Raw genomic sequence first — 21,431 nt, 5'->3', positions numbered from 1 at the left:
TTAGAGCTGGGTGAGAGGTGAGTTTTGTATAGCATGTTTCATCCTTGGCTTTTCTGCTAAAACTCCCAACAAAGGGGCCACAAGTGGGCTGGTAATGTCCATTTTGTAAAATAGTTCGTCTAGAGACACATCTCTTGTGCATGCACAGGAGCTGTAAATGATAAAAGTGTCTGAACAGGTGCCCAGCTCAGAACATCAGGATCAAACAGAGCCTAATCAGAAATGAGTGCCTTGGGCCCATCCCTAACACAAACCATCCTAAGCATAGAGCCAGCCAGCTAGCTTGCTCCTCCTCATTTCTCAGGGTTCAGAGTGCTCTGGCCAAATACAATTAAACCAGATTTATAGACATTTAAAAAAGAAAAATCTGCTAAGTCTGAAAGCAGCCCTGGCTTTCTTTCATTGAAACAATAAAGTCCTTCCCTTGTATTAGAGAAGAGCAAGGTCCAAGAGCCATAAAGCAATGTCCTGTTGGCTGAACTATTTTTATTTCTGGTCATAAGATTATGAAAACATTATGTTTAATACATCCCTTTAATGCTACTGCTTTCCCAACCTCATGTCCTCAGGCTCTGCCATTTATTTTGCTTCCTTTTCTCCCGTTTGAATTCACAATACAAAGGGACCATCATCCCAAGAGTTTTGTTCTTTCAGCTGATGCACTTGCTATGCGTCTTTCTGTCTTTAAGTCCATTTGGAAATTCATTGGCTATAGAGCCCATAATGTGCAAGTAGACACTGACAATGCTGCACTGTATTTAATCGCCCAAACTCCTTGTATTGTGTCTTTAGATCCTCCCATTGGTTCATTCCTCCTATCCCCAAAGAGAAAAAGGAAAGTCAATCTTTTCTCTTGTCTATTTTTTTCTTCAGTGGTGTGACTCTTCCTTCCCTCCACACCCAAAGGCACTAGCTTTTTAGTCCATCTAATCTTCATTCATCAAATGGAACTGGAGTTTCTATTTCCCTCCTCATGAAGGAAGAGCCTCTGGGCAGTGCACAATTTTTGCTGGGAATTATTTAACACATGACTAGGAATCTATAGCATGTGGGCAAAGGTTCAAAAGGAAAAAGTGCTACACACACACAGTGCAATGCATGTATTCAGGTTAAAGGGATGCTGCCAAAGGGCTTAGGGTTCAGATTGAAGCTACCTAAAATCTGTAAATATGGCGGGGGATGTCACCTAACCAACTAGCCAAAAATAAATAAATAAATAAATAAATAAATCCAAAGCTTTGTCTCCAATCAATTCTAAGAAAGCTGTAAATATTGATACTCTGTTGCATTACTCTACATCTTTGAATTAGAGGGTTTCTAAGGCTGTGTTTACACTAGAGAATTTTAGGAAAAATATTAAAATGGGACTCCCATTGGCTTAGTGAGAGCCCTAGTGTAGACAAGACTGCAGGGGCTTCTAGGTACTTAAATTTGCTGTTTCTCTTGCTGACCGCCATTGTTAGCAATGGGTATTTTTAGAGCCTAGATAACTCTCCAGGTCCTGTAATTTCCGGTCTTCACCAGGACTAGCCACAGTTCCTTAACATGGTGATAACATATTTTGGTCTTGTCCACATAATCAAGATCAACACATGTTATAACATGGCACGGCCACTGCCGCTCTTAAGCACCGTGATGTACAGTTCTATGATACCCACATTCAGTGAGAATTGGATTTCTCTCCCTCATCAGGACAATAAATAAAACTTTGCACTCACTAAAATAAACTCAGCACCTTTCAGCTGATGATCTCTAAGCACTTTACAAACATTAGGTAAGCTTCATATGAATTGTGCTTTCATCATTATAAAGTAGGTAAATAAATTCTTCCTATTTTTTTTTAGATGGGAAAACTGAGACCAAGAGTTGCTCAGGCCAAAGTTTTCAAAAGTGCCCACTGATTTTGGGTGCCCAGGTGGGGACACCAGGGTCTGATTTTCAGAGGTGCTGCAGTTCAATTCAATAGGGCTTAGCTAATCAGGTTCTCCATGTCTTGAGTTGGGCACCCTGAACTGGAGACAGTTAAAATCAGTAGCCATGTTGGAAAGGGTTCGGCCCATCTGATTTGTCTGCAGTTACAGAGGCTGGATTATCAGCCTGGTATAGATTATTGATGTGTTACACTGCTGTCTTCATTTATTAGAATACCACCACCCCCAGGAAGGTGGAGAATGTAAAGAGAAAACCACCCTTAAAAATGGATCTTGGCTGTGAGCTGACGGTCTCAAGTACTAAGCAGATATAGTTAGAAATAAGATTCTTCCAAAAATAGGGTTCCCTGTCTTAAGCTCTTGAAGCCATAAAAGGTTTCCAAGAATCTATTGTTCCCTGGGGACTGATGGCCTAACCCTCTTCTACGATCTAAAAGGGAGAGATCACTTTCCATCTGGGGCCAGACACTGTTACTGTTAGGTTATTGACATCCTGTCTGAGCAGCCTTCCTAGACACTGCAAACATGGTGAGTGCACTGTCTTTCCTTGCTATCCCAAACTGTAATGATTGGAGCATTTCTTCTGTGTACCGGTGATATTGATTAAACACTTTTCAAACAACCTGTTCAGGACTTCATGTGAAAACCTATTGCAATATAGACCTTCGTAAGACAAATGATCTCAAAGCAATGCTGAACAGCTCTAACAGACAGTAGACTCATATTTTGTTAATTGCCTCATCTAAAATTATTTGGACGTACTTGAATGACTACCTCATTAGAGAATTCTTGAATTTTTTAATGTGTCCATTTAAATTCATTTCTCTTGCAAACTTTAAAAAAAGTGTTTAATAATTAAAGCATTTTCTAGGAAAAACGTGCAGGATTAATTCTTTATGAGTGGAGATGTGGTGATCCTGGAGCTTTCTGAAAGGTTACTTAACACCAACTCAGCATGTACTCTATGTTTCACAAAAGGAAAGGATGCTGTTTTAGACATTCAGAGTTTAGATGACTATAGCACTAATAAATAATTACTGGCATTTATGCTGTGTCTTGTCTAAAGATCTCAAAATACTTTAAAAACTGGCTATAAAAACAGTACAAACACAGAGAACACTTCTCTCATTGCTGAATGCAGCCACCTCTGGGATGGAATATTGTGGCTGTTTAATAGTACACAGCAATATTACACAATACTTTGATAGAAAGCAGAGAGTGTCCTGTGTTGAACTGAAAATACAGGAGGAAAGTACTAAGGATCATCCCTACGCAGCTGGGAGAAGTGAAACCATAAATGTCAAATGGATTGTTCCTTGGTATTAAGGATCTGCTCTTGCTTTCATTGACCGCAATGCGCAGAATCAGATCCTAAATGAAAATCGGCCATTTAAGTTCCAAACACCCCCTGCAGCAAATAACCAGGGAACCAGCCATTGTGGGGAAAATAGTAACTGAAATACATGAACAATCATAACCGCATCAAATTGAGCTCACTAAAATAAACTCAAAACAACCATGGCTGGGTGGGTGGCTTCACGAATGTATTAGTTTCTTTGTTGCTCTGCCTTTGCCCCTGTTAAAGATTTCAGGGACTGTAAAGTCAAATATCCAGACTGATGGCTAGATGCAGTTAGCATCAGGACACAAGGCAAGAACCAGGAAATCAAAGCAACTTTAGGGTTTCTGCCTCATCAGAGGAAAGTGGAGCGGGATTTGGAGACAGAGCATTAGTCTCCATTGCACATTCCCAGCTTTGGCCAATTAATGCCACAATTAATATTATTTACAATTAGGAGGTCTCTTTTTATTTTCGTTTATCTTTAGTAGTTGAATTACAAATGCCTGAAAATAGCCATTTATAATGGAAAATCTGACACCCCCTCCCTGGCAGGGAGAATGGAATGTGGCAGCTAAAAAGACTCCATTTGGGGCCCAAATTAATAAACATTAATAACCTACATGAGTTCAGAAATCCCATATTTTTCTGGACTTGCCCTGTTCAGTACAAGGTGAATCAGGTGGCTGATTATGAGTTGTTATCACGCTGCTTGCTGCCATTAAGGATATGTTGGGCATTTAGGGAATTAAGGCTTCAAGAGACTTGAGTGCTAATTCCATCTCTGATGCTGGCTTGCTTTGTGACCTTGGTCACTTTGCCTTGCTATGTTTTAACATCTACAGTGACGGTTGTGAAAATCAATTGACAGGTATAAAGTGCATTGATCTCCTTGGAGTGGAGATGCTAGACAAATGCAAAGTATTATTTTCACAGTGGGACGAGAGCTCCTTGTTTGCTAAAGGAATTTAGGTGGAATTCCTGAATCTCTCATTCACAATCTTATTCCCGGGTGGGACAAAGTGTTTCCAAAACTACTGAGGTGAGGAAAATCTTTTAAATGAAGATTAAACTGTGAACAGCTGCCTGTACCCTGGCATCTGAAGATGAGAAATTGACGAGCAGCACCCAAGCTCTCAGGAGCTATATGGTGAAATTTGAAAGTTGCTTAATGCAACTTTCCATAGGAACTTAAATTCAGGGGATGTTAAGAACCTAATCCTGCCTTTGCTAGCCACGCCCAACGCTCTTACTGACATCTGTTGCAGTATGTTGGCCTGAGAATCTCTGCTAGGTCAGGATAGGGTTGAAGATCTGGAAGGGCATAAAGATAAGTAAAAATGCACAGAAAAAAAATCAGATACTTTGCACATTATTTATAATAATCATTAGAATTTTAGGCCCACTCTAGTCCCTCTCATCTTGAAGGATTACAAAATGTTCTACAGACTATTAACCTGCATATTACAAAGGACCACTCACTATTTACTAAAATGCCATAACACAGCAGCAACATTAGGGAGAAGACTGACTTTGGCAATGCCAGCAGTGGCAGAGAAATTGGAATTCACATTTAAGAAACAAGGAGAAGAGTAGAGGGCATAAATAGGAAGATGCCATAGCCTCAGTAGCTAAAACAAGCAATTAGAAAGAGGGGGAGGGGAGGCCCTTTAAAGAATAAAATACTTTAACTTCCCTCCTGCTAGGAATGCAGGAGTCACACAGTGAGTCTGTGCCTCTTCTCCACTCTATCTGAAACCACATTTCCTTCTTTCACTTCCTGCACTGTCATCAGCTCTTTCCCGAGGATGTGCTTTGGTAATGAGGATACAGGGAGCTCTTCCTTGCCCTGGACTCTGGACCACGGGAGAAATGCTATAAACTGAAACTCTGTGGTGAAATGCAGGGCAGATTGCTACCCATGGCAGTGTTGCTTTTAGGCTGTCCTTGCAGAGCTGTCCAGGAGTGAGGCCGACAGGGCTCCCGAACACAGATGAGCTCAGGCAATAATATTTGGATCTGGATAAATGGATCCAGATCTGGATTTTGAACAGCCCTTTGAGATCTGAGATTTAGATTTGAGGCCTTATGTGCTATGGTAGCTTTTCGGGGTCACTCTGCTGCAAATATCAGAGGGGTAGCCGTGTTAGTCTGAATCTGTAAAAAGCAACAGAGGGTCCTGTGGCACCTTTAAGACTAAAGGTGCCACAGGACCCTCTGTTGCTTTCTGCTGCAAATGTTATCTCTGCTAGGGACTATCAGTCCCTAGACAAGTTTTAGTGATGACTTACAAGCTGGAAGAGTTGTAAAAGTGAAAGCATTCTAGGGAAGGGTAGTCAAACTGGAATTGTTATTACTCCCTCAACTCCCTTAAACAGGCACCAGCCTCGCTCTAGTCAGAGGACCTTTGGCGGTTGCAAAACTGGTCCTTAGCACGGCCATTTCCTCTTGGCAAAACTTCAGCTCTCATTGTTCACAAACCCATTCTCATCATTGATGTAACAATGCAAGTCACTGAAAAGTGCAGTGCCGCCCTCTAGTGTCACCCACTGGATTTGTTGTTTGCCCGGTTATGTCCTGTCATGCTGTGCAGCACTATAAATGTGGTTAGGAGTTTCACCCCAGCAGTTTTGACAGGTTAAATCTCTTACCAGGTTGATGTTTGCAGGGGGAGACAAGAGACAGAAACATTCAATGATCAGTATAAGCATTTACCATTGTGGACAGACACTAACATGTTTAAAACCAAACAGAATGGAAAGTTATAGGTGATTATTCAGGCTTTGTCTAGACTAGGATGTAAAGGTGTGTTAGAATAGGTCAGCTGTCATGGGCAAAATTTTCAAGTGATTTAGGCTCTTACATTTCATTTTCAAAAGTGAGTTCAACAGTTAGGAGCCTAAGTCCCATTGGAAAATCAGTGGAATTTAGGCTGAGTGCCTCAGTTGCTTTTGAAAATGAGACTTTGGCTATCGTCAAATTTTCCTCAGAGCCTCTCTCTGTAACCTTGTCTTCCAAAATCTTCCTTATAACTCTTAGGTTCCCCCTTAAACTTTAACTCTTATTTCTATGCTGCCTTGTCTTTTAGAACATATGAGCATGTGGGTAAAACGTTCAAAATGCCTACCTGCCCATGTTCTAGGACCTCATCAGCATCATCAGAACACAAAACTAGGTAAATGGGCAGCATGATGGCACGGAGAATTTAATGTTGATTAGAGCTGCTTGAAAATATTCCAATTTTTCATGAAAGTTTTTGACAAAAAAATTTCCTCTTTTCAACGACTGTATATTATAGGGTCTTTATCTTTTAATTCAAAAGTTCTCACCAACAAAATTAGAAATTATTCACAATTTTTTTCTGCTGTTTTTCCACAAGCTCTAATGTTGACAAATGAAGTAATAAGGAATAATTTGAACCACACATATACACTGCTGGTTTTTAAATTAACTGTAACTACTCAGGGAGAAAGATCTGGGTTTACTGTTGGCAGCTCAGCTGAGAACAGCTGTTCAGTGCTCAGTGGCAGTTAAAAAAAGCAAACATAATGTGACAATGTTTAAAGAATGGGATGGAAGATGCTTAAAATATCACCATGCCATTTTATAAATTGATGGTATGTCCTCACCTGGGATACCGGGTTCAGCTCTGTTCACACTATCTCTAGAAAGAGAACTCCTTTGCTTCTCCTTTCAGAGATGGGTGATAAAAATGAGAGGCTTGGAGGGACGTCCCTGTGAACAGAGACTGTGCAGACTAAGACTGTTTAGTTTAGAGAGGAGATGAATAATAATAATAATTAAAAAGCAACAGAGGGTCCTGTGGCACCTTTAAGACTAACAGACGTATTGGGAGCATAAGCTTTTGTGGGTAAGAACCTCACTTCTTCAGATGCAAGACTGTCTTGCATCTGAAGAAGTGAGGTTCTTACCCACAAAAGCTTATGCTCCCAATATGTCTGTTAGTCTTAAAGGTGCCACAGGACCCTCTGTTGTTTTTTACAGATTCAGACTAACACGGCTACCCCTCTGATACTTAATAATAATTAATAATACTTAGCTCTTATACAGTTTTAACAAAGGAGTAGGCATGATAGAGGTACAAAAAGGTGAATTGGTGAGAAGGCTTCTATCTACCCTCTCTCAGTACAAGAACAAGGGAACTTTCAATAAAATTGAGAGGCAAAACACTTAAACCTGATAAAGGAAATCCCCCCCTTTTTTTGTACACATCACAATTACCCTGTGGAATTCACTGCCACAAGACATCCCTGAGGCAGAGAGCTTAGGAGGAGTCAAAAGAAGATTAGCCATTTCTCTGGATAACCACACTTACATCACATATCAAACCAAGATGGTCTTATCTAAATGATATTTAATTCTCAGGCTTTAGGGCACAAGTTAACCTCCAACTGAGGGGAATGAGGATGAAATTTCACCTTTGGGCCGCCTATTCTTTATTGTTCACTAAGAGGACTCTAGCACCTTCCTCTCAAGCATCTGATTGAGGCCACTGTTAGAGATACAAACTAGATGGATCACTTAGTTGATCTGATATGGCTGAAATGTTGTAGGAAGGGTATCGGCTGGGTCATGCAATAGACCATGGCTACATAACATGGTCATCATCAGCAGGGTTTGAACCTGTGACCTACCGCACCAATCGCTACCATTTGAGCTATAGTAATATTGTCTTTAACTATGAGTAAATGGCAGGATGTGGTAGTCTCTGAGGCCAGCTACTTTAGAGAAACAAGACAACATTCACTCAACCTCTCTGTTACACAGAACGCAGAAAAATAACTTCCCAGGCTGGGCTGCTATAGCAAGTAGAAAGTGTGGAAAGCTTGTTACCTTGTAATTGACAATCTCTGTCAGTGAGGAGGATATAGTGCTGCTTTTAAGTCCATAGACTATTTAAATGGCTTGCTGGTTGCAATGACTGAAGGTGGGCTACCATGATGGAGAAAAATTCAATACAGTCAGGAAATATGTCGGACTGGGCACTAATCCCAGGGACTTCAGGGTAATAGAGAATGCAGTGCTGGCTTTGGGAAGTGGCTTTGGGTACTTCACTATGTTAGGGAATAAAGCACTAACTGTTTGGATCAAATGGAGCCTCCATCTGAACCACCCTGGATATGGTGCAAGACCAATTTCCAGACTTCCTTTAGAGAGGATCTAGATATGCCCCTAGGTACTATCCTGATAGAAAGGCTCAGTGGATAAACTTTCTGTACCGGGGGGTGGGGGGAGGAGGATGGTAAAGAGAGGGAAGGAGCAGACTCAGTAAGTGTTCCCTGCTTACCTTCCCTTCCCCCACCCCACCCCCAGTCAACTATGAGCAAGTTAAATATAGACCCAACACTTCTCCGGGGAGCCAGATGCATGAACTGATCAAATGCCATGAATCTGTAGCAGAGACTCCAGTCTCCACTCTGCTGGTTGGCAGGGAGATCTTCATTTTCAAATCTTTAGTGCTGGTCTCTGGGCACTTCTTACAGTAACATATGCCAGATAACAGTCTTTTAAAAGCCATGTGAGCTCTTTCTCCCATCATGGCTCCTTTGAAGAATCTGGGGCTACCATTTAAAAAACAAATACCTGAACACTTGTAGACAGCAGCTACCTCCTACAGCTACCAGGCTGGCCTCAGCAGAAAAAGACCATCAATCATGTTCTTATTCTCAAAAGACCAGCTAACTTTAACCCCATCGTAACATTCCCCACTCCCTGTTCTAATCACTAACAGCACTTGGCACTCAGACTCCCACTCCTCACTTAGGCCATGATTCAGGATTGGAGTAACATGAAATTCTTTGGATATTGGAAAGCAAGCTGTCCTGTTTGATAAATGGTCTCTGATGGCCCATATTTTTGGCTGGTCTGAGGGACCAGTGACCATTTCAAGAGTCCCAGCTTTCAAATGATGTATAGAATAATGTATTTTTCCTATCACTGGTGCTTCATGAGACAGCAGACCACAAGAATCACATTTGTTAGAATATTTTCCTCCACATACCCTGTGTTCTGTGCTTTTAGCTTAGCCCCTTGCCTGATGACCCTGCTGGATGTGTTTCCTCCTACACATTGCTGAGCACATCTAACTAGAAAATTATTGGAAGCTGGCATGGACCTTTTGGTTTATTCCTTTCCACACAGGCTGAGACACTGACACCAGAGCAGATAACAGAGTACAAAGGCGTCTTCGAGATGTTTGATGAGGAGGGCAATGGGTTAGTGAAAACAGATGATCTGGAGAAGCTTATGAGCTTGATGGGAATCAACCCAACCAAGAGAGAGCTGGTGACAATGGCAAAGGAGGTGGACAAAGACAGTAAGAACCTCCCCCAGTCCTATCTTTTACTATATTTCCTACCTTGAAACCAGTGTGTTGAACTGCCCAGGTTCTGTGGTTCACAAGAGGAATCCACAAGGCAGGATAGACCTTAACTAGACTGCTTCTCAATGACTAGCATGTTAATGTACCCTAGTGCTTTGTTGTTCTTTTAGATAAGGGCACCTTGAACTGCGACAGTTTTCTGGTTTTGATGGGCATTTATCATGAAAAGGCTAAAAACCAGGATGAAGAGCTGAGGGCAGCATTCAAGGTCTTTGATAAGGAACACAAAGGCTACATTGATTGGAATACACTCAAGTAAGTAGCAGTCTTCCTGAAGGTATGAAAATATGGGCCTGGTTCTGCATGATGCTGAACATACCCAACTCCCATTGACTTACTAGTCAGGAACAGGCCATGCCTTTAAAGTAGGAAGAGGAATGCTGAAGCTTTGGAAAGGCAGAACAGGTAGTGGGATCTCAACACCCAGCCAATATCTGAGTTTGCCACTGGACTCCAGATTGACAAACTGACTGATTGAGACCCTGAAAATTGGATTTATCTTGATGTTATTTTACTGTCCAGTTGAGATGTTCCAGACAGGATTTTTTCCCCAACTGTTCAGTGTTTCCAAAAGATCAAGGTCCATATATCTGAATTACACTGACATCCAGATCTACGAAAGTTACATTCCAAAGAACACATGATCAACTGCAACAGCAATCAGAGCTGGTGAATAATGAAAAAAAAATTCTCATGAATCTTCATTCAGATTTTTAGGTTAACATGTTTAGTCTATGTTTGCATGACTTTTTATCTTTCAGAGACTATGCTGGCAAACAAGTTTACTGGTAAGAATGTTGGCAGAAACAGTGAATTTAAGTCAAATGTGGAGAGACTATTTTCTGAAATTGTGAAATCATATTGGAAACCTTAGCTACCATGCATAAAACAAAGATACCATGTGACCGATCAAACCATTCAACACAGCTCTAAGATGGAATAGTAAATGAACAAACTAGGAACCAAGAATCATCCACAGAAATTATTCTGTTAATCATTTAAAGAAACTAACACATTGAAGAAAAATCTTTAGGCCATTAGCAGACAATTCATGAACAGAAATTAGTCAAATAAATCATTTGCTCAGCTCTAATACCAATGAACAGTCTCTAGACTATGTCTTCAGCAGGCATAAAATGACTCTCCATTGAAGCTATGCTGATTTCATCAGCTGAGTTTCTTGTTCTTTGTATTATCAACAACATACAAAACTAAGAATTAACCAACATGGTAAGAACAAAAGAAAAAGGCAACAATAAAAGAAAAAAAGGATAAAAAGAAAAGAAAAAAATTAAAAGATTACTTTATAAAAGTAGCAAATGTTTCTACTCTTCACTTTGAAATTAGCCTAGATTTCCATATGAATATGAAAAAGATATTTATTATACTGGAAAAGTTTAATGCATTTAGCTAACTTAAGGTTAGCTAAATATTCCTCTGGTTAACCAGCATTAATCAAGCTCCTGTTCATACATGTGTAAAAAAGGAGGCATGTAGCTTGGAAATTCTTGTGTTTATCATTCAGACACAAGGTTCCAGACTGTTTAACATCCTCAGAACTTGGTCTTGCTAAGGAAAGAAAACAAACATTCTTTAATTTAAAAAGCCTGGGATTTGCCTCAAAGCTTCAAGCTACCAAAGCTGGCAGAATCAGAGGCGCTACGCAGTTTGTACTACAGTAAGTATCAAGAGAGCTAGTGCAGGCTTCAGGCTCCTGCAGAGTCCTAAAACAAACCTTCATTGTTATCCATTCGAAAGGAAATGAATACATTAACCATAATTCCACTGGAAAAGCAAGATTGTTCTGACTGTTCTACCCTTTCATGGGCACAGAGCTAGGACAATCAATGATTTGGCCAACAAGGCGAGAAAGTGCTCAGCACCCACTTGTTTCCCATTTTAACACTAAAGGTCAGATTTTCCAAAGATCTCAGCAGGTTGGATGCCTTTTTTGTGCTGGGTTCCTTTGAAAATCTGGCCCCAAGAGGGTGCTGACCACTTGGAAATCTGGCCTTGAATTCCTTGGGAAATCTGGCTTCAGGCCCCAGCCTGTGCTGTTCTAATGATTTCTATTTCCCCAACTCACATGATGTTTCAGCAAAAGAAAAAAAAACTTTAAATATTGCCTTGACATTATTTCAACTCATGAGTGAACAGTGCTGGTGCCCTTATTCCCCTCACCTTTCCCCCAAGGACAGGAACACTGCTTTGAAGATCTTTCATGATAGTGAGCTTCTCTGACTGCTTTGGTCTGTGTGCTCTGATGATGGAAATGGCCTCCCTGACTTTGAATTACGCACCAAGCACATGGCAGGCACAAATCTGATTGCCTGTATGCATTTCACTCAGCAAGCAGAGCATAGCCAGATGGGATAGGGGCAGTAATATCCAGCACGCTTTTGTGTCCTGATACATACAAGATACTAGCAATCCTTACAAAGCTGCAAGAGCCCCAGGGACACCTGGATAAATGTGTGTGTTTACTTACATCTGCTAAAGGTAAATTAGGTTTCCTTTCATGCTGAAAGCTGGTGTTAGCTGTAGTATGCCCATGTCTGCAGATACACACTAATTCTGGATCTGAGAGTTTGTGACTGGCCAGTCCAGGCTTTATTTAGGATCAGAATTCTCAGACTCATGGGCTAATACCATGGGTGAGATTTCAAGAACTATTTTTCTTCAGTAAGTGGGATCACAACATCTCAAGTTTCCGTTTGTGTTGGGGTTGGAAATAGACAATGCACTAGAATAGACACTGTAAGGAACAATCCTAATCCAGACCGCTTAATAGGGCTTTACCATCTCTCACTTGTGTGATACTGTGTGTGGTCACCTGAATGTTTATTTCCATAATTCTATGCAGGTTTTCCATTAGAATATGAACAGAGTACACCATAGGTATGGGCAGGGCCGGCTCCAGGCACCAGCTTACCAAGCAGGTGCTTGGGGCGGCCACTTCAGAGAAGGGCGGCACGTGCGGCAATTCGGTGAACGGTCCCTCACTCCTGCTTGGAGCGAAGGACCTCCCGCCAAATTGCCGCCGCAGATCGCGATCGCGGCTTTTTTTGTTTGTTTGTTTGGCTGCTTGGGGCGGCCAAAATCCTGGAGCCGGACCTGGGTATGGGCTAATGATTAAAGTAGGGGACTGGGAATCAGGACTTCTGGGTTTAATTACTTGTTTTACCATTGATACACTGTGACTGAGATTTTCAGAGGTGCTGATCACTTGCTACTCCCATTCATTTTAATTGGAGTTGTAGGTGCTCACAACTTCTGAAAATTAGGTCATGTTTGACCTTGGCCAAGTCACATATCCAATCCATGTCTCAATTTCCGCACTTGTAAAATGCACCTAAATACACCCACCTTTGAGGGTTGACAGGACGAAGTTCATATTTGCAAAGTGCTTTGAAATTCCCCCAAGAGGGGCAAAGTATTGCCAGATTTGGTCTGTATTTTTAGGTATGTACTGATGAATGCTGGAGAGCCACTAAATGAACAGGAGGCTGAACTGATGATGAAAGAAGCTGATAAGGATGGAGATGGAACCATTGATTATGAAGGTATAGTATCCATACACAAGACTCCTTAGCAAATGAAAGGTGCACTACTCCCAAAAGCCTCTAGTCGGCAGTCTTGGATCTTTCTTGCCTTCCTCAGAAGCTTTACCCATGGGAGTCACCCATTATGACTAGGTGGGTGTATTCCACATAGACAGTGTCATGCAACTATGAGAGGGATGTGTGGTCTAGGAACATAGGGCTGAATTCTAATGCTGGCTTTGACACCGACTCTCTTTGTGACCTTGGGAAATTCACTTAACCCCTTTGTGCCTGAATCTCAATGACTTTGTGTGGCCCTCCCTCCCCTTTTTCCTCCTCTCTCCCCCCGCCACCCAAATGAAGATAATATTTTCTTGTCTCTTAGGAGGGTTTGTGAAGGTTAATTAGAGAATGTTTGTGAAATGAATTTAACAAGATTTTAAAAAGTGACCAGTGATTATGATTGCCTCCGTTTTGGGTACCCAACTTGAGACACGTTAAAGGGGCTTGATTTTCAGAGGCTGGGTAGTCAGCACTGTCTGAAAATCAGGCTCCTTTAAGGTGTTTCAAGCTACGATTCCAAAATCACTAGTCACGCTTGAAAAGTTTGGCCTATGTGTGTGGTGTGAGTTCTAAATAGATGTGACTTCAGGGCTGATAATCTAGCACCTTTCACCAGCACTAAATTAACTTTGAAATATTCATTAAGGAAACCAAACTCTCCAGTTAAGTAGTTCTTCTTGTAACAAGAAAAATGGGGACTGAAGTGCACGAACATTCATTTGTCAGCGACGTCATTTATATAGCAGAATTCAAAAGGATTTGTCTGCTCCTCCAAAATAATTTATCTATATGACATTTACAGTCTGTGTGAAACCATTTTTTATTTCTGTGCCTTCAATCTTCAACCTCCACAGAAATCTGCTGCCATTCCCAATGCAACCGGAAAGCATTGGAAAAATATCTGTTCATGATTTGGATTGACATTAAAAGACAGGTCAATAAGTGGTTGAGTTTAATGCAACCACATTGCATTTTATCTGACCTTTCAGCAGAAGGCAGTAGAAGCATACAGCAGAAAGAGATCCCAATACCAACCCATTATTGATACATTAGTCAGACTTCTTGGAAAGGGTTTGGATTTGTTACAGAGATTTTGGATGTCTCACTACACTGTCTTTTTATTAATATAATATTGCTTTTAGAAATTTAATATTTCTCTGTTCTCCATTAGAAGATGAACAGAAATTTGTTTTCATTAACAATTTCCTAATAATACTGAGTCCTTATACTGGGTAGCTCTTTAGAAACACAGGTACAGTTGCACCAGTTCAGACATGTGTCCATTATCCTTTCTGTCAGTGGCTGGCCCTAGCTGCTTCAGAGGAAGGTGCAAGAAATCCCATAGTTCAGCAATCTGCCCATCAAGGGAATGCCTTCCCAAACCTCACATTAGTTAGAGGTTGGCTTGGGCCTTTAAGCATGTGGGTTTACATTCCTTTTCATCCTTGGGATGTTCTACAAATATCAATTAATCCCAACATCAAATTACCTCCATTTTATAGATACCTTCACAGTGATGTGCCCAAGGCCAGAAAGTGAGCCAGGATTAGAGCTTGGGAGTTCCTGGCTTTCAGCCCTGTGTTTAGACCATTGGACCACATTCCTCTCCTTAATATAACCACCTGCTCCCTGCCCTAACAACCACCATCCTGCTCCTCCTATTCTGATGTCTTCTTTCCGGATTTCTGGTATGTTTGTTACCATCTCAAGCAGGCCATTGTGGAGCAGAAGGAGGTAGGGAAGGAGGCCCTCCAACTACACAAACAGCTGTACAAAAAGAAAAGGGGGTAGCAGAAGGGCTTAATGTACAAAGTTTGGATTCAGGTCTGAACTTCCCCAAGGTTTGGGAAAGTCCAGATGCAGGAGTTCAATTCAGGCCCAACTCAAACTGCTTTTATGTCAACATGTTCCGTTTCCACCCCCATTTGCCACAATGTGAAATTCCTTGTTTATCACAGATGTATGTTGCCAGTGCCTGGGGAGCACTTTGTCTGGGAGAAGCAGAGGCAAAGCAGGGGTGAGAGGCTTATCTCTAACAATAGCTGACAGCTTAATTAGCTCTTCAAAGTTCATTACAGCATAGCAGAACTTGCCTTGACAGCACCAGCTTGGCATGAGCCATTTTCTCACTGAAGAGCCAGAGGGGTAAAACTGAAGTCATCGGGGCTGCGTTGCTGCTGGTTTATTTTTAAATGCTCTGGCATTTCATTTGAGGTGCTGTGTAACTAAGGTTCTGTCAGTTTCACACTAACAATTCTCTTCAGGTGAGAGCTGAGCAGGCAAATTCCCACTGAAAAAGGGGAGGCAAGATTCTTGTGAGATGTGCAAAAGAAATTGCTCATGCCATTCTTCAACTAGAAGGGAAAATATTGCCGTCTCAGAGGCAGCCCTCCCACTACACTTAGCCAATAAAGACTGATTAAAAAAAATGTACCCAAGGCAATTTAAAGACTCCCACAGACTCCAATGGCCTTAGGATGAGACCCTCATTTTTGCTCTGGACTAGTGATTGTGTCATGACACTAAAAAACCTACTACATGTGCAAAGATCCCGGTAGGGCTTGTTCTCTGCTGTCATCACCCTAGTGACTTCAATGGAGCTGCATCAGAGAATTTGCCCCATGGTGTGAGCATAGAGCTGGGAGACAAGGATGCATGTGATGTGAGGAAAGTGGGGATCCCCTTCAACTTCTGGAGCAAATCACAACCTTTGGAAATTCAGATTTCAATGAACAAAGCACTATTCAGCCAACAAAAATCCATCTAGAGTCCCTGTGCTTCAGGCCCATCTTGCTGCGTGAGCATTAGAGAAGTATCCTTCAGTGCTCCTTGCCCATCAACCTGTGATGAACCCAGTCTATGGCTTGTGCCAGCAGCACAAGTTGAGGCTAATAAATCCTGCCTTGTCTATGGTTCTCTCCTTCTCAGAGTTTGTGGCCATGATGACTGGAGAATCCTTTAAGCTTGTTCAATAGCGTCCTGCAGAAGAACCGTATCCTTTGTTACAAAGATCCTTCCTAGACTCTCTCACCTACAAGGGCTGCAGTTCTTCTCAAGATGCTGTGACATGGAGATGTTTCCGAACACCACTCATACACGACCCACGTCTGAGTAACTTCACCTGGCATTCACAGCAGGCGGAAGCTACAGACCAGACCAGAGCTGAGAGACTCCTCTCACAGCACGTGTAGAAGCTCTTGCAGGACAAATTCAGTTATACAAGCAATCTGTTTTGGGCCATGGGAATCGTACAAGAGCCATCATTTATGTTTATTAATAAACTTTATACAGAAAGTTTTTCCAATATGGCTTTAAAGAGTCCTGTGAAAGGAACATAGCGTACTTCGGAAAGGAATGCATGTGCTCACTTCTCCTGTATAAATCATTCCTGGGACTGAGAATTGCTCCCAGGTCCACACCTACTTTTATGCATCTCAAAAACAGTTCACACCTTGGTTAGAAATGCCTAAACTTCACTTCTGCACAGTGGACTAAATAAAGCTACCCGAGGGAGTGCCTGAGAACATGAGTCATATTGCACTGAATTTCAAGCTCACAATAATTCAGTGTTTCAGGTGGGCTTAGAAAAACATTGAGGAAACCTGTGAAATGATGCAGTCGGGGTTGGGTAACAGATGGAAAAGCCTGTAATGCTGCAAGCTGATTCTGAACCAGAGCATAGCATACAAGGGGAAGGGCACTGGACTTGGGGAAAGCAGAGGGAATCCTTGTAACACTGCATGTCTGTGCTCCAGACTACAAGTGGGTTAAAGCAAGCTATTAAGTCAGGAGAAAGCACTGGGGAATTGGTCCGTCCTGGCACAGGTGCTGTTCATTGTGGGCCAGATTTTCAAAAATATTTAGGCACCTAAAGGTGCAAATGGCACTTTTGAAAATCTATTTGGTGCCTATCTGCCACTTTAGATCCAAATACCTTTGAAAATCTGTCCGTTTGCCCCTATATTTTAGAATGAACTAGAAGTATTTCTTCTAACCTATCTGTACCCTCTTGCTCCATAAAGCTTTTTAAATTCAGAAGACTTACCATTCAACTCTTGCTGGGGGGAGGAAGCTCATAGGACCTTTGGCCAAAAGCATATGCTACCCTGTGAACTGTACATAGTGCTTATTTCTGCATAAGAGCTAGGACTCTTCCTCCTGCATCAGGTTATTGAAATGAAGTAGTCAAGTGAAGATATTCACCTGAAGACACACACTCAAGAGGCAGCAGTTGTGGTTTTGGACTATATTTGAGGAACATATATGTTGCAATGGTTTAACTAAAGATGTGATTTTAAACTGATTTAGTTAATCTAGTGCAAACCCCTGTGCGGACACTATTATTTCAATTTAACCTAGATTTATTGCAGTTTAGCTTAAGTCGGTTAGGAATCAGCTTAAGCTAAAACAGCAATGAGTCACTCTTAACCAAAATAAGAGTGTCCAGTTTTTAAACTGGTTTGATAAACTGTCTCAACTCTCTTATGTAGACCAGGCCTAAACAAATGCTATCTCACAGGCAGGAGTAAAACTGAGTTCAGTTTGCCAGGGACACAATCCAGTGGCTTTTCAGAAACCGTTCTTTCCATGCTGATTCAGAGACCTGAACAGCGAGGGTTTTTTTCTGGCATCTACAAAGCTCAGACATCATTGAAAATATGATTGACAGTCTTCTTTAGCCTATTATACATTTGCATTGCAGTAATGCCTAGAGGCCTCAGTCAGGGATCGGGGCCTCCTTGTCCTAGGGTAATTATGAATTGGGTTCATAGTATTTTCCATAGCACACAGCCCTCCAGTACAGGATAGTTCAAGCAGGCAGCGTACACATATCCGTAGATTTCACAGAGGCTTCACTTTTATCCACAAAGCACTGTCCAGACCAGTCCTTGTCTTACTCCAGCAGCCACCAATCACATCCTCAAATGACTCAAGCTCACCACGCTTGCTTTGGTCAGTGAGAAAATGTGACTTTTTTCTACCAGCTCTGAGACAACATGAAAAGCTCACAAAGCACTCATCTCATGCTCAGCAAAGGATCCCACTAGATCTCCTGCACCTATATGCTCTTCTTATGCAACAGCAGGCCTTCACTCCGTTCCAGCAATGCAATCACAGGAACATTTCTCTAGAGTCCACAGTCATCTCCCCTCCTTAGGAAACTTTCCCTGTCCCAATCACTACTAGTCTGAACAGACCCTGTGTCCAAACATGAAGGACTCTCTCTGATTCCTAATATCTCATATTTATTTACTAGCTTAGTCTTTCCTTTTAACCCTCTAGGGCTCTCCCTTCATTCACCTCTTAAGTAAAATAAGCAAATATTTTTTCAAACCTATCTTTATGTTGATTTCGAACAAGCACAGTTCACCAGAGGGTAATTCTTTCCCTAAGCTGCCCTGGGGAAATCCCCCAGCTTCCTGGAAACCACCAGCCTTCCCACCAGACCAATTACTATAGGATAATTGAGAGCAGGCTTAATATTTCTTCCCATCATGACCACAAACCTTCAGTGGTGGTAACTTCCCAGCACTTGTTTGCTAATAAAGCCTCCTATGCAGTACAGGCAACTGGGTCTTTTGGGGATAATTTTACTTGCCTACTTCACAGGGGTGTTGGGAGGTATCATGATTCAGATGGTGCCAGTCTGTACCATAAACAAGCACAAGTTGTCCTGGGCAGTGATAGGAAGTGCCTTGCTAGCCCTTTGTACCTCGGCAATGGGCAGCAGATTGAAGCAGCAGGGGGACCTCTCACCTTGCCAGCCAAGGAGGCTGGGGGATCTGTGGCGGGGGACAGGAGAGGAGGGGGAGCTGCACTCCCCACTGGATCACCTGGGAATAGGAGCTAGAATGTGAAATGAGTTGAGCGGTGAGAGGTAGGCATCAGTCCTACAATATGAGCAGGCCCCAGCATCTGCACAGAGTCCAGCAGGTCTCTGGTCAGGTGCAGAGGTTCATTTGCATACAGTGCATTGCAGAATCAGGGCCTTAGTCCAGTTGGTAGCCTCCATATCACCAAATCTCCAGCCTGTTCTGGCAAGTCTCAGCAGCAATACCTAGGACTGAAATGGCTGTAGAGACTGAATACACCTGAAAGCATCACCCTCCAAATCAGACTTGAGCAGTGGGGCAGGATGGGGCACTTTGCCCTGCCTGACCTACCTCAGGCAGTTCTGTGGCCCATGCCCATAGAACCTGAGCACCCTCAGTCACTACTGTATTTATCTTTGCAACATCTCTGTGAGGCAGATCCACAGGAGCCAAAGTGAGTAACAAGAAGTGGTGGAAGATGGAGATATGCCCCCTCTCTCCTTACAATAAAATCTGGTTTTAACTAGGACAATTTCACAATGACCAGAATTACAATTAGCACATTGCAATTCATTGTGTAACGTCCTGGGCACATGTCATCACATCCATGTACCTCATCGGGACTCTAGGACGGGCAAAAGAGACACACCAGAAGCTCCATCAGGTTTTACACTAATCCCAGTGCAGAACTTTGAGAGTTTTAGCCTGTGCTTCCTGAATACAAGCAGAGTGCAAACACAACCAATAACTGTACTGAGAGTAAAAAAAAATTCATTTGAAAAATTGGATGGAAAAGGGCCTTTTTTTTCAACAAATGTGCTGAAAATGTCCATCTCTTTTGAAATTTCCCAATTTGTTTGTGAAAAAACAAAATCTGAAAATCCCCAAATTTGGAGGGCAGGGGAGGGGTAGTGTCAAACCAGCTCTACTCACTACATACCTTAGTATCGCATCTCAGAGCTTTGAAGTAAGGAGCTTCCCCTTAACTGCATCATATTACATTGAATCTCTCTGTATAACAAGAATACTCTGAAAGTCACTACAGTATCATTGCAAAGTGCAGTGTTTGGGACCATTACCTTAGCACTGTTTAAAATGGGAATGTATGTAAGAGAAACAGCAGATTTTGTAGATAGAGGAGGCTGTGTTGTAGATGGGTTGTGAAAGAGGCAGGATTAATTTATGCAGCATTTCAGAACTCATGTAGCTTTCTGCAAAAATAGCATTACGTGTCAGTAACCATACTCGCAAGTTAGAGTGAGGATGAACACTGAATTCTGTGTCAAGTTCCAGTAGAAAATATGCTAGCTGCCTGCCACAGCACTGGCAGGGGAGATATGATACTCATTGTACCGGCAAAAATGTTGGCAACCACTAGAGAGCATCAGTTTCCTAATCAGAGCACAGTTATGATATTAAAGTTGCTAACTTAGCACCCCCACCAAAATGTGCCTGCTGCCAGGCTTGAGGGTGTAGACCTTGGAGATTGTTTGTGCAAAGATCTTTCACCAAGGAGGATGGCAAGCTTGGTGAAGGCAAGACTGGGCTGTGAGCCATACTTGCTGAACCTAGTTATTTTAATAATAATGCCTAGCTCTTATCTAGCACTTTTCATCAGTAGAGCTCAAAGCACTTTACAAAAGAGGTCAGTATCCGCATTTTACAGATGGGGAAACTGAGGCACATGGAGATGGCAGCCCAGATCCTCAAAGGTATTTTAGGCACCTCACTCCCCTCAAAATGAAAGGAGGATCTAAGCTGAAGTGATTTGCCCAATTCACCCAGCAGGCCAATAAAATACAATCCACACTTCCCAGACAAGCCAGCCTGCTAAACTAATCCACTGAGCAAAAGACAAGTTGCACAGGCCAATGACCAGGCTGGCTGGGAGATCACTAGTCAACACAGGGGTTTAGCATTGGGGGAACCTGCTGAGGACTCTCAAAATCAATTGATAGGCAAGGAGGATGTTTAAAAACCTTGTTCCATCAAGGAAGTCACGAACAGTGGCCTTGGACTCAGGAGACCTGTGTTGATTTTCAACTATGCCCCTGGCCTGCTGGGTGACCTTGGACGGGTCCTTGTAGCTCAGTTTACTCATCTGGAAGATAGGGATAATGCCACCAACCTCCTTTGTAAAGAGCTTTTGAGACCGACTGATAAAAAGTGTGATGAAAGAGCTAGGTGTAATTCATAGTACTATTTTCCCCCTCTCCCTTTGGAATCAGACATACTGGACTTTCTCCATTTTAATCAGGAAAATGTTAGGTAGGGCAAAACTAAGTAAACAAACAAAACATTTTAACAGTTCCACAGCATTTAGGGCTTCACAGATGTCAC

General features: G+C 42.1%; 1 protein-coding gene across 7 annotated transcripts in view; it reads left to right on the top strand.

Moving 5' to 3' along the window:
* CALML6 (calmodulin like 6) overlaps window positions 1-16,572 on the top strand; it is a 186,581-nt gene extending 170,009 nt beyond the window's left edge. Inside the window, exons 1-5 of one of the 7 annotated variants that reach the window (XM_065575249.1) lie at window positions 1,941-2,459; window positions 9,433-9,607; window positions 9,784-9,928; window positions 13,136-13,236; window positions 15,237-15,535. In XM_065575249.1, coding sequence (XP_065431321.1) covers window positions 2,457-2,459; window positions 9,433-9,607; window positions 9,784-9,928; window positions 13,136-13,236; window positions 15,237-15,361 — 549 coding nt within the window. In that variant the 5' untranslated portion in view covers window positions 1,941-2,456 and the 3' untranslated portion in view covers window positions 15,362-15,535. The other 6 variants (XM_065575254.1, XM_024104373.3, XM_065575253.1 and 3 more) reach the window with 6 other exon arrangements.
* The last annotated feature ends 4,859 nt before the right edge of the window (window positions 16,573-21,431 follow it).

The sequence above is a fragment of the Chrysemys picta genome, chromosome 21 (genome assembly GCF_011386835.1).
Source record: "Chrysemys picta bellii isolate R12L10 chromosome 21, ASM1138683v2, whole genome shotgun sequence".
Taxonomy (NCBI): Eukaryota; Metazoa; Chordata; order Testudines; family Emydidae; genus Chrysemys; species Chrysemys picta.
The sequence above is the reverse complement of the archived record's forward strand: the minus strand, read 5'-3'. Positions and strand labels throughout refer to the sequence as shown.